Source organism: Leishmania braziliensis (assembly GCF_000002845.2).
Source record: "Leishmania braziliensis MHOM/BR/75/M2904 contig, possible fusion of chromosomes 20 and 34".
Taxonomy (NCBI): domain Eukaryota; phylum Euglenozoa; class Kinetoplastea; order Trypanosomatida; family Trypanosomatidae; genus Leishmania; species Leishmania braziliensis.
This window is the reverse complement of record NC_017947.1, coordinates 253,877-271,703: the sequence shown is the minus strand read 5'-3', so window position 1 is coordinate 271,703 and position 17,827 is coordinate 253,877. Positions and strand designations below refer to the sequence as shown.

Sequence of the window (17,827 nt, the reverse complement as noted above, 5' to 3'; positions counted from 1 at the left end):
CTGGTCGGCTGATCTACGGAGAAATGCATAGATTAACCCATTTTACGCAAGCATACCTCATTCACAGTTGGTAACCCCTCCCACAGGAGAGTTGGAGTCTCCTCCCCGCAGCTCGGCAATGAGATGGAGTCTGCCGGCCCAGTTGATATCCACATACTTGTGTATGACTTCAAGCTGACTGTATTATTTATTCCGAATATTTTCATTGATTGGGTATTTCTTTCAATGCTGGGATTTATGAAAGCGGTTAATGTGATATTCTTGTTTATCTCATCGATTACTTTTTATCTGCAAGGAGGTTTGATATAAGCATTCAAGCAACCCTAGATTTTTTTTTTTGCTACTTTACAGCTTCTTTATTTTTTGTTCTTTTTGATAGCCCTGAACTAGCACCGAATGCACTGCTACAGTTTCCTCGATAGCCCCGACAGCGATTGTGTACTGCAGACTCGCACCTGATTTCGGATACAGCAGGGTTGACCCTATGTGTAATTCTTCGACCAATGGACAGCAAGTACCATATTGAATGTACTGTAACCTTCTTTATTCTCATATCGGCTGCGACGTTTCTCGCATCTTGCTTACCATTCTTTTTCCTTGTGGACATTATTCCTCTCTTTTCGAACCAACAGAAACATTATTCAGTATTCGTGTTGTACCTCCGACTCAATGCCTGCCGTTACCATGATAAACCTGTCATGCCAAGCATTCTTCACAAGTACGAATACCTACCGAGCTGCTTCATACAACTATGACTAGGCGTCGATATTGGTGTGCTAACTTTGCAACTCCTTAACTACCCTTCCAATCATCCTCTCGCTGGTTTTCCTTCATTTTCCCTTTTGTATGCTGATTTCCATAATGTTCTACTGCTCAACCTACTCATACATACGATAACAACCTACAACATATTGATTCCCGGTAGCTATCGAGGATCATAGTATTCCTTTCCCCCTAGTGCATCTTTTGTTTGCTTTGTTCCTCATTCGACTATAACGTAGTCCTGACATAGCTAGTGTCTCGATTGTCATTGTCCTCCAGTACTTGTGAATTGACTCTCTTTTTGTTGTTGCTTTACATTTGTGTGTTTGTGCACTTCTTCGCCACTCTCACAGAAAAGCCCTTCTTTGCTACTACTTTTTTCCTCTCCTTTCTGTGTCCTTTGCGCTACTTTCTCTTTTCTTATCACCTCTGCGGAACAGCAGTTTCGTTGCAGCAGCATTGTTATCAAAAAAAAAAAAAAAGCGTACATTAAGTACTTTTCCGAGAACCTCACATAAGCCAGTATACAAGTCTCGACGCCATCTACGTGGGAATCTCGCCGTTTTCCCACCTTTTCGATTTACAACCCACTTTTTTATCATTTATCCTCCCTAGCGCCGCTATTCTCAAGCGTACAGGTACCACGTACGTGCTGCTTTAGCATCGTGTTTTAGAGTACGAAGCTTGGTGGGAGCTTCATAACATTTACTCTCGCATCCGTAATACATTTATATCGACAAAGTCTGTGAGGCTCTGTGCCGCCTCTCCAGAAAAACAGCAACACAATAGACGGCACTTCTCACAGTTAGCCTTCGACGACAGCGCGAAGATGACCCTTTCGAGCAACATCAATCCTGCCTTTCCTCAACTGAAGGTTGGGCAGGTAGTCGTCTACGACTATCTCCACGCTGCCAAGACGTGGCAGTGGACGCTGGGTACGGTGCGTGAGATTACGGATTACACCGCCGTCGTGCAGCAGTGGGGCCCTCACACCGGCGACAGTGACACACTGCGCTCCATTCTCCTCAGAGAGGTCGACACGGAAAATGGACGCATGAAGAGCTATCAGGATATGCTGGCCCTCGCACGAGAGAAGCTTGCGTCCATCCGCCGTAGCAACGAGGATCGTGTTTCACGCGTTCGCGGTCACTTCGACAAGGCTCGTGAAGAGCTAGAGCGCATTGATGAAGTGGATCTGCGCAAGGTCACGGCCCAGGCCGCCCCGTCCCCAGTTGCGGTCGCAGTCCTGAAGGCGGTGTGGGCCGTGGCCAAGTGTGATCCCACGGCGGTCGAGTTCTACGAGTGGGCGGATGTGCAACTGGAGTACCGGAGGAGAGCCGCTCTCGACGAGATCGCGAAGATGGACGTCCTCGCGAAGCTCTACCCTTCGGCGGAAAGCCTGCAGCAGTCCCTGGAGCACGGCCCCAAGCTGAACTACAAGGCGGCGGCGCGCGACTCACCAGTGGTGGCCAGCCTCCATGCGTGGGCCACCACGGCTCTTGCCTACCAGCAGGCGTACAGCCTCCTGGCTCACGACAAGCGCATCCAAGAGCAGAACGACGCCATCGCAGCCGCCATTGCCGGCATGAAGGCTTGTCGCGCCAAGATTGCCAAGCTCAAGGAGGAGCTGTCCTCAAATGGCACGACTACACTCCCCGAACAGGTCACCTCCTTCACCAGGACGTCTGTCCTCGTGACAATTCCGTTGTCTGCCGTCATCTCTCCCGTCAGTGTGGACAGCAGGATGAAGGAATGTGTGCTGACTAAGGACGAAGTTGAGCAGGTTCTCCTTGGAGCTAAGGCTATGCGCTTTCAACTGAGGAGTTGCATAAACTTGATTACATCCAAGTACGTCATGGCAGCTGCAGAACTGCACACACTTTCTCTTTATACTGCAGAGTTGGAGCAAAGGCGCCTCTATCTGCAAGAGCATTACTTTTCGACTATTATCCGAAGTGGTGAGGCAGGTAGTAAGGCAGAACGCAGTGAGGAAACTCAGGAGGAAGTCAATCGCTTGAAGGCTTTGGTTGCAGAGCTGCAAAAGCATGATGAGAGGTGGGAACCGGATTACGAAGCTGTGTCAGTGGCAACATCACACGTCAAGAAGTATCCTGGTACTGAGTGGGCAGACGTGTTAGCGGAGAGATTTGAGGAGGTGCGAACTGCCTTCGCCTCTGAAACAGCGCTCGCAGCGCACGTCGATCCATACTGTGTTCACGACATTGTGTTTAACGCAGAGTATGATCAGTTGTCTGTGAGGTGTGAAATAACCCACCCAGCCAAAATGACACGAACCCAAGTGGATGATCGTCTTTCGCAGATGCCAACCCGGCTGATGAGTTCCATTTACAAAAACCGTGACGCTCCAAAGACTGGTCTAGACAAGGCTGTAGCTGAAATCTGCCACGCTTTGGGAATCGACGATCATAAGTTTGCTGGACTTGGCTTCGATGAGTTCGTTACCCAACTTTCACATTTCGACTACTTGGGGAACAAGGACGCCTACGAGAGTGAAATTGGAGATCTCCTTATGCTCCTCGATAAGATCAACAACGAGAATAGATCACTTCAGTACACCCTTGAAAAGTCTGCGGAAACCTTCAAGAAGCAGACTGCAGCAATCCAGCGCGATCAGGACGCTCTCACAGCACGCAACGCGGAACTTGCCGATGAAATTGATCGACTTCGAAACCTCCTTGAGAAACTCAAGGATCTTGCAGACAAGCAAGGCGCAGAACTCGAGCACTATCACATGCAACAGCAGCAAGCGCAGCAGCTTCGAGCACACAGAAATCTCTCACCCATACCATCCGCTGCAGAGGAGCCCCTGTACGCAGTAACAATTGACGAATTAAACGCACAGAAAGCACTCTATGACGATGCAGAACATCGCGCCCACGAGCTTAAGAAAGAACTCGACCACAAAGAAACTCTCCTTAAAAAGCTCGACGACCTTCTACTAGAAGCGCAAAGTCACAGCAATGACCTCGCTCAACAACTTCAAGATGCAACCAAGGAGATCGCAACACAACAACAGGAACTCGCCGTGTTCCGCCAGAGGCGTCACGATGCTAAAGTTGCTAGAGAAATGGAGCCGCATCTGACAGCCGCAGACGGGGTTTCACCATCCAGTAATTTAGCACTAGACCGCACCCGCAAAGCACTGCACATCTGCTCTACCACCGACCCGGTCGACCCTGCCATCATCGCTAAAGAGCCACTGTACGCCGTAACGATCAAAGAGTACAACGATCTACACGACGCGCTACACAGAGAACAGGAAGAGTCTGACAGACAGAGGGCTGAGAATCGCAAGCTATTCGGCGATAACGAGAAGCTTGCTGAGGAGCTCGAGAGCCTGCAGGAGGAGGCCGAGAGGCTGGCCGGTGAAATCGAGAAGGCGCAGGCGGATGCCGAGGCGCAGAGGGCCGAGAATGGCAAGCTGTGCGGCGACAACGAGAGGCTGGTGGAGGAGCTCGAGAGCCTGCAGGAGGAAGCCGAAAGGCTGGCCAGTGAACTCGAGAAGGCGCAGGAGGAGGCCGAGAGGCTGGCCGGTGAGCTCGAGAAGGCGCAGGCGGATGCCGAGGCGCAGAGGGCCGAGAATGGCAAGCTGTGCGGCGACAACGAGAGGCTGGTGGAGGAGCTCGAGAGCCTGCAGGAGGAAGCCGAAAGGCTGGCCAGTGAACTCGAGAAGGCGCAGGAGGAGGCCGAGAGGCTGGCCGGTGAGCTCGAGAAGGCGCAGGCGAATGCCGAGGCGCAGAGGGCCGAGAATGGCAAGCTGTGCGGCGACAACGAGAGGCTGGTGGAGGAGCTCGAGAGCCTGCAGGAGGAAGCCGAGAGGCTGGCCAGTGAACTCGAGAAGGCGCAGGCGGATGCCGAGGCGCAGAGGGCCGAGAATGGCAAGCTGTGCGGCGACAACGAGAGGCTTGCTGAGGAGCTCGAGAGACTGCAGGAGGAAGCCGAGAGGCTGGCCGGTGAACTCGAGAAGGCGCAGGAGGAGGCCGAGAGGCTGGCCGGTGAACTCGAGAAGGCGCAGGCGGATGCCGAGGCGCAGAGGGCCGAGAATGGCAAGCTGTGCGGCGACAACGAGAGGCTGGTGGAGGAGCTCGAGAGCCTGCAGGAGGAAGCCGAGAGGCTGGCCAGTGAACTCGAGAAGGCGCAGGAGGAGGCCGAGAGGCTGGCCGGTGAACTCGAGAAGGCGCAGGCGGATGCCGAGGCGCAGAGGGCCGAGAATGGCAAGCTGTGCGGCGACAACGAGAGGCTTGCTGAGGAGCTCGAGAGACTGCAGGAGGAAGCCGAGAGGCTGGCCGGTGAGCTCGAGAAGGCGCAGGAGGAGGCCGAGAGGCTGGCCGGTGAGCTCGAGAAGGCGCAGGCGAATTCCGAGGCGCAGAGGGCCGAGAATGGCAAGCTGTGCGGCGACAACGAGAGGCTTGCTGAGGAGCTCGAGAGCCTGCAGGAGGAAGCCGAGAGGCTGGCCGGTGAGCTCGAGAAGGCGCAGGCGAATGCCGAGGCGCAGAGGGCCGAGAATGGCAAGCTGTGCGGCGACAACGAGAGGCTTGCTGAGGAGCTCGAGAGCCTGCAGGAGGAAGCCGAGAGGCTGGCCGGTGAACTCGAGAAGGCGCAGGCGGATGCCGAGGCGCAGAGGGCCGAGAATGGCAAGCTGTGCGGCGACAACGAGAGGCTTGCTGAGGAGCTCGAGAAGGCGCAGGAGGAGGCCGAGAGGCTGGCCGGTGAACTCGAGAAGGCGCAGGAGGAGGCCGAGAGGCTGGCCGGTGTACTCGAGAAGGCGCAGGCGGATGCCGAGGCGCAGAGGGCCGAGAATGGCAAGCTCTGCGGCGACAACGAGAGGCTGGTGGAGGAGCTCGAGAGCCTGCAGGAGGAAGCCGAGAGGCTGGCCGGTGAGCTCGAGAAGGCGCAGGCGAATGCCGAGGCGCAGAGGGCCGAGAATGGCAAGCTGTGCGGCGACAACGAGAGGCTGGCGGAGGAGCTCGAGAGCCTGCAGGAGGAAGCCGAGAGGCTGGCCGGTGAACTCGAGAAGGCGCAGGCGGATGCCGAGAGGCTGGCCGGTGAGCTCGAGAAGGCGCAGGAGGAGGCCGAGAGGCTGGCGGATGAGCTCGAGAAGCCGCAGGAGGATGCCGAGAGGCTGGCCGGTGAGATTGGGAAGCTGCGCGGCGGATGCCGAGAGGCTGGCCGATGAGCTCGAGAGGCTGCAGGAGGAGGCCGAGAGGCTGGCCGGTGAACTCGAGAAGGCGCAGGAGGATGCCGAGAGGCTGGCCGGTGAGCTCGAGAAGGCGCAGGAGGAGGCCGAGAGGCTGGCCGGTGAGCTCGAGAAGGCGCAGGAGGATGCCGAGAGGCTGACCGCCGAGATCGACAAGCTGCGCGGCGACACCGAGAGGCTGGCCGAGGAGCTCGAGAAGCTGCAGGAGGAGGCCGAGAGGCTGGCCGGTGAGCTCGAGAAGGCGCAGGAGGATGCCGAGAGGCTGGCCGGTGAACTCGAGAAGGTGCAGGAGGATGCCGAGAGGCTGACCGCTGAGATTGACAAGCTGCACGGGGACGCCGAGAGGCTGGCCGAGGAGCTCGAGAAGCTGCAGGAGGAAGCCGAGAGGCTGGCCGGTGAGCTCGAGAAGGCGCAGGAGGAGGCCGAGAGGCTGGCCGGTGAGCTCGAGAAGGCGCAGGCGGATGCCGAGGCGCAGAGGGCCGAGAATGGCAAGCTGTGCGGCGACAACGAGAGGCTTGCCGAGGAGCTCGAGAGACTGCAGGAGGAAGCCGAGAGGCTGGCCAGTGAACTCGAGAAGGCGCAGGAGGAGGCCGAGAGGCTGGCCGGTGAGCTCGAGAAGGCGCAGGCGGATGCCGAGGCGCAGAGGGCCGAGAATGGCAAGCTCTGCGGCGACAACGAGAGGCTGGTGGAGGAGCTCGAGAGCCTGCAGGAGGAAGCCGAGAGGCTGGCCGGTGAGCTCGAGAAGGCGCAGGAGGAGGCCGAGAGGCTGGCCGGTGAGCTCGAGAAGGCGCAGGCGGATGCCGAGGCGCAGAGGGCCGAGAATGGCAAGCTGTGCGGCGACAACGAGAGGCTTGCTGAGGAGCTCGAGAGACTGCAGGAGGAAGCCGAGAGGCTGGCCGGTGAACTCGAGAAGGCGCAGGCGGATGCCGAGGCGCTGAGGGCCGAGAATGGCAAGCTGTGCGGCGACAACGAGAGGCTTGCCGAGGAGCTCGAGAGCCTGCAGGAGGAAGCCGAGAGGCTGGCCGGTGAACTCGAGAAGGCGCAGGAGGATGCCGAGAGGCTGGCCGGTGAGCTCGAGAAGGTGCAGGCGGATGCCGAGACGCTGACGGCCGAGCTCGACAAGCTGTGCGGCGACGCCGAGAGGCTGGCCGATGAGCTCGAGAAGGCGCAGGAGGACGCCGAGAGGCTGGCCGGTGAACTCGAGAAGGCGCAGGAGGATGCCGAGAGGCTGGCCGGTGAGCTCGAGAAGGTGCAGGGGGACGCCGAGAGGCTGGCCGCCGAGCTCGAGAAGCTGCAGGAGGACGCCGAGAGGCTGGCCGGTGAACTCGAGAAGGTGCAGGAGGAAGCCGAGAGGCTGGCCGGTGAACTCGAGAAGGCGCAGGCGGATGCCGAGGCGCAGAGGGCCGAGATTGACAAGCTGCGCGGCGACAACGAGAGGCTGGCCGAGGAGCTCGAGAACGTGCAGGAGGAAGCCGAGAGGCTGGCCGGTGAACTCGAGAAGGCGCAGGCGGATGCCGAGGCGCAGAGGGCCGAGAATGGCAAGCTGTGCGGCGACAACGAGAGGCTGGTGGAGGAGCTCGAGAGCCTGCAGGAGGAAGCCGAGAGGCTGGCCGGTGAACTCGAGAAGGCGCAGGAGGAGGCCGAGAGGCTGGCCGGTGAACTCGAGAAGGCGCAGGCGGATGCCGAGGCGCAGAGGGCCGAGAATGGCAAGCTGTGCGGCGACAACGAGAGGCTGGTGGAGGAGCTCGAGAGCCTGCAGGAGGAAGCCGAGAGGCTGGCCAGTGAACTCGAGAAGGCGCAGGAGGAGGCCGAGAGGCTGGCCGGTGAGCTCGAGAAGGCGCAGGCGGATGCCGAGGCGCAGAGGGCCGAGAATGGCAAGCTGTGCGGCGACAACGAGAGGCTGGTGGAGGAGCTCGAGAGCCTGCAGGAGGAAGCCGAAAGGCTGGCCAGTGAACTCGAGAAGGCGCAGGAGGAGGCCGAGAGGCTGGCCGGTGAGCTCGAGAAGGCGCAGGCGAATGCCGAGGCGCAGAGGGCCGAGAATGGCAAGCTGTGCGGCGACAACGAGAGGCTTGCTGAGGAGCTCGAGAGACTGCAGGAGGAAGCCGAGAGGCTGGCAGGTGAGCTCGAGAAGGCGCAGGAGGAGGCCGAGAGGCTGGCCGGTGAGCTCGAGAAGGCGCAGGCGAATGCCGAGGCGCAGAGGGCCGAGAATGGCAAGCTCTGCGGCGACAACGAGAGGCTTGCCGAGGAGCTCGAGAGACTGCAGGAGGAAGCCGAGAGGCTGGCCGGTGAGCTCGAGAAGGCGCAGGCGAATGCCGAGGCGCAGAGGGCCGAGAATGGCAAGCTGTGCGGCGACAACGAGAGGCTTGCTGAGGAGCTCGAGAGCCTGCAGGAGGAAGCCGAGAGGCTGGCCAGTGAGCTCGAGAAGGCGCAGGAGGAGGCCGAGAGGCTGGCCGGTGAACTCGAGAAGGCGCAGGCGGATGCCGAGGCGCAGAGGGCCGAGAATGGCAAGCTGTGCGGCGACAACGAGAGGCTTGCCGAGGAGCTCGAGAGCCTGCAGGAGGAAGCCGAGAGGCTGGCCGGTGAACTCGAGAAGGCGCAGGAGGATGCCGAGGCGCAGAGGGCCGAGAATGGCAAGCTCTGCGGCGACAACGAGAGGCTGGTGGAGGAGCTCGAGAGACTGCAGGAGGAAGCCGAGAGGCTGGCCGGTGAACTCGAGAAGGCGCAGGAGGAGGCCGAGAGGCTGGCCGGTGAACTCGAGAAGGCGCAGGCGGATGCCGAGGCGCAGAGGGCCGAGAATGGCAAGCTGTGCGGCGACAACGAGAGGCTTGCTGAGGAGCTCGAGAGGCTGCAGGAGGAAGCCGAGAGGCTGGCCGGTGAGCTCGAGAAGGCGCAGGAGGAGGCCGAGAGGCTGGCCGGTGAACTCGAGAAGGCGCAGGCGGATGCCGAGGCGCAGAGGGCCGAGAATGGCAAGCTGTGCGGCGACAACGAGAGGCTTGCTGAGGAGCTCGAGAGCCTGCAGGAGGAAGCCGAGAGGCTGGCCGGTGAACTCGAGAAGGCGCAGGCGGATGCCGAGGCGCAGAGGGCCGAGAATGGCAAGCTGTGCGGCGACAACGAGAGGCTTGCTGAGGAGCTCGAGAGACTGCAGGAGGAAGCCGAGAGGCTGGCCGGTGAACTCGAGAAGGCGCAGGAGGATGCCGAGAGGCTGGCCGGTGAGCTCGAGAAGGTGCAGGCGAATGCCGAGAGGCTGAGGGCCGAGCTCGAGAAGCTGCACGGGGACGCCGAGAGGCTGGCCGATGAGCTCGAGAGCCTGCAGGAGGAAGCCGAGAGGCTGGCCGGTGAACTCGAGAAGGCGCAGGAGGATGCCGAGAGGCTGACCGGTGAGCTCGACAAGCTGTGCAGGCGGACGCCGAGAGGCTGAGGGACGAGCTCGAGAAGCTGCACGACGACGCCGAGAGGCTGGCCGGTGAGCTCGAGAAGGCGCAGGAGGAAGCCGAGAGGCTGGCCGGTGAGCTCGAGAAGGCGCAGGAGGATGCCGAGGCGCTGAGGGCCGAGAATGGCAAGCTGCGCGGCGACAACGAGAGGCTGGTGGAGGAGCTCGAGAGACTGCAGGAGGAAGCCGAGAGGCTGGCCGGTGAACTCGAGAAGGCGCAGGAGGAGGCCGAGAGGCTGGCCGGTGAGCTCGAGAAGGCGCAGGCGGATGCCGAGGCGCAGAGGGCCGAGATCGGCAAGCTGTGCGGCGACAACGAGAGGCTGGTGGAGGAGCTCGAGAGCCTGCAGGAGGAAGCCGAGAGGCTGGCCGGTGAACTCGAGAAGGCGCAGGAGGAGGCCGAGAGGCTGGCCGGTGAGCTCGAGAAGGCGCAGGCGGATGCCGAGGCGCAGAGGGCCGAGAATGGCAAGCTGTGCGGCGACAACGAGAGGCTGGCTGAGGAGCTCGAGAGCCTGCAGGAGGAAGCCGAGAGGCTGGCCGGTGAACTCGAGAAGGCGCAGGAGGAGGCCGAGAGGCTGGCCGGTGAGCTCGAGAAGGTGCAGGCGGATGCCGAGGCGCAGAGGGCCGAGATTGGCAAGCTGCGCGGCGACACCGAGAGGCTTGCCGATGAGCTCGAGAAGCTGCAGGAGGAAGCCGAGAGGCTGGCCGGTGAACTCGAGAAGGCGCAGGCGGATGCCGAGGCGCAGAGGGCCGAGAATGGCAAGCTGTGCGGCGACAACGAGAGGCTTGCTGAGGAGCTCGAGAAGGCGCAGGAGGAGGCCGAGAGGCTGGCCGGTGAACTCGAGAAGGCGCAGGAGGAGGCCGAGAGGCTGGCCGGTGAACTCGAGAAGGCGCAGGCGGATGCCGAGGCGCTGAGGGCCGAGATTGACAAGCTGCGCGGCGACAACGAGAGGCTTGCTGAGGAGCTCGAGAAGGCGCAGGAGGAGGCCGAGAGGCTGGCCGGTGAACTCGAGAAGGCGCAGGAGGAGGCCGAGAGGCTGGCCGGTGAACTCGAGAAGGCGCAGGCGGATGCCGAGGCGCAGAGGGCCGAGAATGGCAAGCTGTGCGGCGACAACGAGAGGCTTGCCGAGGAGCTCGAGAGACTGCAGGAGGAAGCCGAGAGGCTGGCCAGTGAACTCGAGAAGGCGCAGGAGGAGGCCGAGAGGCTGGCCGGTGAGCTCGAGAAGGCGCAGGCGGATGCCGAGGCGCAGAGGGCCGAGAATGGCAAGCTGTGCGGCGACAACGAGAGGCTTGCCGAGGAGCTCGAGAGCCTGCAGGAGGAGGCCGAGAGGCTGGCCGGTGAGCTCGAGAAGGCGCAGGAGGAGGCCGAGGCGCAGAGGGCCGAGAATGGCAAGCTCTGCGGCGACAACGAGAGGCTTGCCGAGGAGCTCGAGAGACTGCAGGAGGAAGCCGAGAGGCTGGCCGGTGAGCTCGAGAAGGCGCAGGAGGAGGCCGAGAGGCTGGCCGGTGAGCTCGAGAAGGCGCAGGAGGAGGCCGAGAGGCTGGCCGGTGAGCTCGAGAAGGCGCAGGCGGATGCCGAGGCGCAGAGGGCCGAGAATGGCAAGCTCTGCGGCGACAACGAGAGGCTTGCCGAGGAGCTCGAGAGACTGCAGGAGGAAGCCGAGAGGCTGGCCGGTGAGCTCGAGAAGGCGCAGGCGGATGCCGAGGCGCAGAGGGCCGAGAATGGCAAGCTCTGCGGCGACAACGAAAGGCTGGTGGAGGAGCTCGAGAGCCTGCAGGAGGAAGCCGAGAGGCTGGCCGGTGAGCTCGAGAAGGCGCAGGAGGAGGCCGAGAGGCTGGCCGGTGAGCTCGAGAAGGCGCAGGCGGATGCCGAGGCGCAGAGGGCCGAGAATGGCAAGCTCTGCGGCGACAACGAAAGGCTTGCCGAGGAGCTCGAGAGACTGCAGGAGGAGGCCGAGAGGCTGGCCGGTGAGCTCGAGAAGGCGCAGGAGGAGGCCGAGAGGCTGGCCGGTGAGCTCGAGAAGGCGCAGGCGGATGCCGAGGCGCTGAGGGCCGAGAATGGCAAGCTGTGCGGCGACAACGAGAGGCTTGCCGAGGAGCTCGAGAGCCTGCAGGAGGAAGCCGAGAGGCTGGCCGGTGAGCTCGAGAAGGCGCAGGCGGATGCCGAGGCGCAGAGGGCCGAGAATGGCAAGCTGTGCGGCGACAACGAGAGGCTTGCCGAGGAGCTCGAGAGCCTGCAGGAGGAAGCCGAGAGGCTGGCCGGTGAGCTCGAGAAGGCGCAGGCGGATGCCGAGGCGCAGAGGGCCGAGAATGGCAAGCTGTGCGGCGACAACGAGAGGCTTGCCGAGGAGCTCGAGAGCCTGCAGGAGGAAGCCGAGAGGCTGGCCGGTGAACTCGAGAAGGCGCAGGAGGAGGCCGAGGCGCAGAGGGCCGAGAATGGCAAGCTGTGCGGCGACAACGAGAGGCTTGCCGAGGAGCTCGAGAGACTGCAGGAGGAAGCCGAAAGGCTGGCCAGTGAGCTCGAGAAGGCGCAGGAGGAGGCCGAGGCGCAGAGGGCCGAGAATGGCAAGCTGTGCGGCGACAACGAGAGGCTTGCCGAGGAGCTCGAGAGCCTGCAGGAGGAGGCCGAGAGGCTGGCCGGTGAACTCGAGAAGGCGCAGAAGGATGTGGAGAAGCTTGCTAGTGCTAATCAGATCATGGTAGTGGAAATGGAAAAGGCTGTTGCGAGATATGCGTCAGCGGAAGAAGCGGTGAATGAACTGATTAGTGAGCGGTCTCAGCTGGTTGCGGAGCTTGAAAAAGTGCGTGTTGAAGCGTATGAGGTGTTGTGTGAACGTGAAAAGGATGGATGTGCGGTGGAATCCGAATTTTTGGATGTGCTTATGGAGCTTAAGAAGCTTAAGGGGATTAATGATGCCCTTCAGGCAGTGCTGAGGGATAAAGAATGCGAAGTAAAGGAGCTGCGGGATCATAATGAGCTCTGGGAGGATCCAAGCGGGGACATGAAGCAAGTGGTGACAAGGCATACGAAAATCTTCGATGGAAATTGGGAGAAGATTGTGCGGGATCGCCCGGAGGCGCTGTTTGCGGCGTTTGTAATAGATTCCGGGAATGCCTGCCACGTCCCTGGAGACCGCATCACGCAAGTGAACTTTGATCACGACTAATTCTCGATTCTTGTTGGAGGTTATGTGTGACTGAATTGTGAAGGGTTCATGTATAGGAGAGTAAGAGACAGCGGGGCATTTGTGCGAGCGTTTTGAGTGCCTGTTGTGCATTCCTTCTCTTGTCCTTTCTCCATCTCTGTATTGACGACCTCAATCCGCTCCCACTTACACTTTCCCTATTCCTTCCTTCCTTGCGTGTTCTGTACTTCGTCCTGTAGAAGGAGTCTGTTGTGGTGGTGTGTGTGCGCGCGTGCTGGCGTATTCTAGAAGAGTGACGTATTCTCTTTTTTTTTTCCGAGAACGTATAGCAAAGAGCAGATTATGAGGCAAACACTTTATCGGGGTTTCTGATGGTGTTAATCGTCCACACCATTTGTGTATGTTTTGTGTTTGTGCGGGTAACTTTACGGGGTGACTTTGTAGGCTATCGAGTTGTAGTGGAACCTTTGCAGCGTTTCGCCGGAGGCAACTCCATGCAGTTACGGGTCGACGTCACTGTTCAACGAAGAAAAGAAAGAAGTATAACAGGCTTACTGGTGTCGAGGGGGTGCCGCGTATTCTTAGAGAGTTAACATGCCATACATTCTCCGAGCTTCAGGATCTTTGGTTCATCTTCTGCTCTGCACAGCACTGTCATTTGCCATGTGTCTCTGCACGTAGCACGCTTTAGACGACTGCCTTCATGATTGGGTACACAGACCCCTCCTGTGTGCGCTCTTGTCGGCACACTGTTCATGTCTATGTGAATAGTCGTCATTGCCTTCTTGTGCGGTGTCTGTGTGTAAATACAACGTCCACTTTTTCGCCTCTGCTCTCTTTCGCCTTCTTCTCTTTCTTTCTCTTCCTCCATGCTCAATCGCCGCCTCGTCCAACGTGCTATCCGGCAAACCCTAATGGACAGCGGAATCACACAGAATCATCGTTACACTGCAGCCGGTCACATCTGACGAGCCAGTCGTCGCCTTGCCATCACGTTAGACGTGGAGTGAAGGTATCGCAATGGATAAAGAAGATAGAAAAACACATTTCGAGGAATAGCCTCATTTTTGGTTTGACAGTCCCCGACAGCGGTAGGAGCAAACATATAATTTGTGGGGAAGAAAACGGGCAGGCAAAAATACCGTCTCTTGGGCGTCCTACGACATTTACTTTGCCTCCCTCCCTCCCCTCTCCCCCTCCCCCTGGAGTCCGCCTATAGAAATCCACAAACAACACCACCTTTTTTCCCTTTCCCTCTCCCTTGTTTTGCCATTGGTTGCTTGTATGCGTACGTGTAAGGCTGCGAAAGCCTGCGTTCCCTCCCCCTTCTCTATAGCTTGCTACGCTATACACACACACACACCCACACAGACCACACACAACACCCCCACCATTTCACATCATTTCAACTTCATTCTTTCCAATACGTTCTCCCCCTTCCTACCGCTACCCCTTATCCCGCTACTCCAAATCGTCGCTATTCACATTTCATCTGCTACTGCTCTTCACCTTGGTGGGTCGCCACTCAGGGAAGAATAAGAGCACCACTTCAAAGCAACCGAATCGTTCCCCTCCCCCTTAGTAGGGACCGACATATATTCCCCTTAGAGAACTTCCTAAAGTCTGTAGCGCACTAGGGACAAACGTGCGTGTTTGCTTGTGTAAGTTGCGCATGTTTGGTCTTTTTTTTTTTCTGGTGCCGCTGACGCTTCACTGAAAGGGCAACGACGGCCCTTGCAGAGGTATCGCTTTGTCGTCCAGAAAGCTCTCTTAGACACCGTCGCCGTTTACCGAATGCTTCTTTGATCTTGTTAAGGAAGGGTGTTCTTCTATAATACAAACAACACCCTACCTTTTATCTTCTCTGCTAAAGGGTGTTGTTTTGTGGTTCCCTCGGTGGGAACTCGTTTCGTATTCGACCTTGGGGTACCGCTTTTCTGATCAGCTGTTAACTCTGCATCCCCCCCCTTTCCTTTCTCCACTCCCCACTACATAAAGTCTTTCTCGCCAACAGGCTGGCAGTAGTGGCCGCTCTATCTATTTCGAACGCTGTCTACCGTGTGTGTCTGTGTGATTGGGTGGGTAGCCCTGTAGGGTGCCTCCTCATCACAACAACCAATCCCAGTTCCCCAGAATTTCTCTTTACCCAAGTGACAGTGCAGTGCTGAGCGACGTGCTAAAGCAAACAAACAAAAGAGCTCACACAACCACGCACGCACACCTCTTTTCTGGGTTTCTCCGTTGCATCTTTCTTTCTCTTTCTCTCTCCCTATTTGATCGCAGGCGATGCTCGCCGCCTACGTCGATCCTCCAGCTCACGAGCTGAGGGTTGGGCAGGTAGTCGTCTACGACTATCTCCACGCTGCCAAGACTTGGCAGTGGACGCTGGGTACGGTGCGTGAGATTACGGATTACACCGCCGTCGTGCAGCAGTGGGGCCCTCACACCGGCGACAGTGACACACTGCGCTCCATTCTCCTCAGAGAGGTCGACACGGAAAATGGACGCATGAAGAGCTATCAGGATATGCTGGCCCTCGCACGAGAGAAGCTTGCGTCCATCCGCCGTAGCAACGAGGATCGTGTTTCACGCGTTCGCGGTCACTTCGACAAGGCTCGTGAAGAGCTAGAGCGCATTGATGAAGTGGATCTGCGCAAGGTCACGGCCCAGGCCGCCCCGTCCCCAGTTGCGGTCGCAGTCCTGAAGGCGGTGTGGGCCGTGGCCAAGTGTGATCCCACGGCGGTCGAGTTCTACGAGTGGGCGGATGTGCAACTGGAGTACCGGAGGAGAGCCGCTCTCGACGAGATCGCGAAGATGGACGTCCTCGCGAAGCTCTACCCTTCGGCGGAAAGCCTGCAGCAGTCCCTGGAGCACGGCCCCAAGCTGAACTACAAGGCGGCGGCGCGCGACTCACCAGTGGTGGCCAGCCTCCATGCGTGGGCCACCACGGCTCTTGCCTACCAGCAGGCGTACAGCCTCCTGGCTCACGACAAGCGCATCCAAGAGCAGAACGACGCCATCGCAGCCGCCATTGCCGGCATGAAGGCTTGTCGCGCCAAGATTGCCAAGCTCAAGGAGGAGCTGTCCTCAAATGGCACGACTACACTCCCCGAACAGGTCACCTCCTTCACCAGGACGTCTGTCCTCGTGACAATTCCGTTGTCTGCCGTCATCTCTCCCGTCAGTGTGGACAGCAGGATGAAGGAATGTGTGCTGACTAAGGATGAGGTCAAGCGGATTCCTGTCGATGCTAAGATAACGCGATACGAGCAGAAGCAAAAGCTGGCAATCACCGCTTCTCACTTTCTTGACCAATACGCTGCCGCCATTTCTACGCGCATATACGCCACCGAGCTGGAGGAGCGACTCTTTTTGATTCAGCACTATCTAGTCTCGGCTTTACGTGATGCCCAAGCAGATGCAGTCGAACAGAACCAGCGCCTCGCTGCTAGCCTCCAAGAGCTAGAGGCGTTCCGCCAGAAGCGCCATGATGCCAAGAAGGCGCGCATCACTGAGCCAGAACTTGTGGATGCCGACAGCATGGAGCCAAACCGCCGGCGCACCAGCAGTTGCGCAGCCCCCCGCGGCACTCCGTCACAGCACCCCAATCGTTCTGAGGTGGCCCACCAGTCCATCGACCCGGCTACCATCGCCAAGGAGCCGCTGTACGCTGTTACCATCGACGAGTACAAGGCCAAGGACACGGCTGGCCAGAGAGCTGCGGCCGAGGTGAACCGCATGGTAGATGAGGTGGAGTACATGACAGACGAAGTGCAGCGACTCACCGCGGAGCTGGAGGACGCCAAGGCGCAGGCTGGCAGGCTGGCGGAGGAGCTTGTCGCAAAGGATGAGGAGCTCAAGGCGTTCCGCCAGAAGCGCCATGACGCCAAGAAGGCGCGTGCAAGCGACCCCGTCCTGGCCGCCGCCGACGCCGTCGCACCGTGTAGCGTACACGCTGCATACGCCACGCCCAACAGCAGCAGAAAGGGGGCAGCACCGCCATTCGTGGGCGCAGTGCCGCACCAGGCCTTCGACCCCATCACCATGCCCGTGTCCCCAGCTGTCGTGGCAGCGGAGCCACTCTACATGGCCACGGCGGAGGAGTTGCAGCACGTGCGCGACGTTGCAGATCAGCTCGCTGAGCAGGCAGTCCAGGGAGCAGCAGCGAGAGAAGCGGAGGTCTATGATGCCATGAGCAATCTGGAAGGTGAGTTGGATGTGGCACGCGCGAGAATTGCCCAGTTAGAAGACGTGGCTGTTGCTTTGAAAATGCAATTGTCGGGTGCTGAGGAGGCAGGCAAGAAGGTAACAGACGCTCTGGAGGTGGCCGAAAAGGAGCGTCAGCAGTTGTGTGACGATCTGGAGGCGGCCTTGGACGAGCTTGAGCTGAAGAAGGAGGAATATGATCAGCTGCTGGGCAACTTGGAAGAGGTTCAGGGTTTGCTGGAGGCCTCTAATGTAGCTGAGCGAAACGCTCTGGAGGCGTTGGAGCAGCGTAACCGAAACATGGTGGACTTGCAGGGGGATTTGGCACATGCGCAGGTCGTCAGCAAGGAAAACGAGAATCTTCGCGCCCAGCTAGAAGCCAAGGAGAGAGAGATCAATAAGTTGAAAGAACACAACGAGTTGTGGACTGACCCTGTTGACACCAGAACGCAGAAGGTGACACACCGGTTCACGAAGATCTTCGAAGGGGACTGGTGTCGTTTGGTGCGGAAGAGACCTGAGGCACTGAAGGCGGCGTTCCTGATTGACTCCAGTAACGCATGCCACGTGCCTGGAGACCAGATTGGGTTTGTAGATTTTGTCCACGATTGGTAAGGGTAATCTCGCTAGGCGCTTTTCTGCTCGATACACCCCACCAGTCATCAAGTTTGTTCTGGGGTTGTTGCTTTGGTTTGCGTTTTCGCTGAACAGGATGCGTTGATTTGCGCCTCTATCATGTTGGTAGTGGTCCCTTGAGGTGGATGAGAACACCTCATCCGTTCTTTTGCTCGTAGGGTGGACGTGTTGGCCTTTTCCCACCGCAGAGCGTGTATTCTGTCCCATCCTTAGAAGAAAAAAAATGGGGAAGCACAAAGAGCGTGACCACTATAAAAGGCTAAATCACAATACGGTGAAAACACACTCTTCTTTTTTTTTGATTCTATGGTGGTTCACTTTTGAAGCCAGCGTTGGTTCGTGTCGTCGTTGTGCAGTTATTTTTCTCATACTATCGGCTTGCCTTGAGGGGTTGGGGTTACTTCGGCGTATTGTGCCTCAGTTTTTTTTTCT

At 58.9% G+C, this 17,827-nt stretch overlaps 2 protein-coding genes across 2 annotated transcripts; both read left to right on the top strand.

Annotated features, from left to right (window-relative positions):
* Positions 1-1,591: 1,591 nt before the first annotated feature.
* LBRM_20_0620 (conserved hypothetical protein) lies at positions 1,592-12,574 on the top strand (the record flags this gene model as incomplete). Its single annotated transcript, XM_003722935.1, is given in 3 exon segments — positions 1,592-5,893; positions 5,895-9,395; positions 9,401-12,574. Coding segments are annotated over 3 exon segments (10,977 nt in total).
* A 2,265-nt stretch (positions 12,575-14,839) lies between these two features.
* On the top strand, positions 14,840-17,374 carry LBRM_20_0610 (conserved hypothetical protein; the record flags this gene model as incomplete). The annotated part of the gene is made up of 1 exon (XM_001564298.2): positions 14,840-17,374. The coding sequence occupies one exon, from the start codon at positions 14,840-14,842 to the stop codon at positions 17,372-17,374; it is 2,535 nt and encodes an 844-aa protein (XP_001564348.1).
* Between the last annotated feature and the right edge of the window lie 453 nt (positions 17,375-17,827).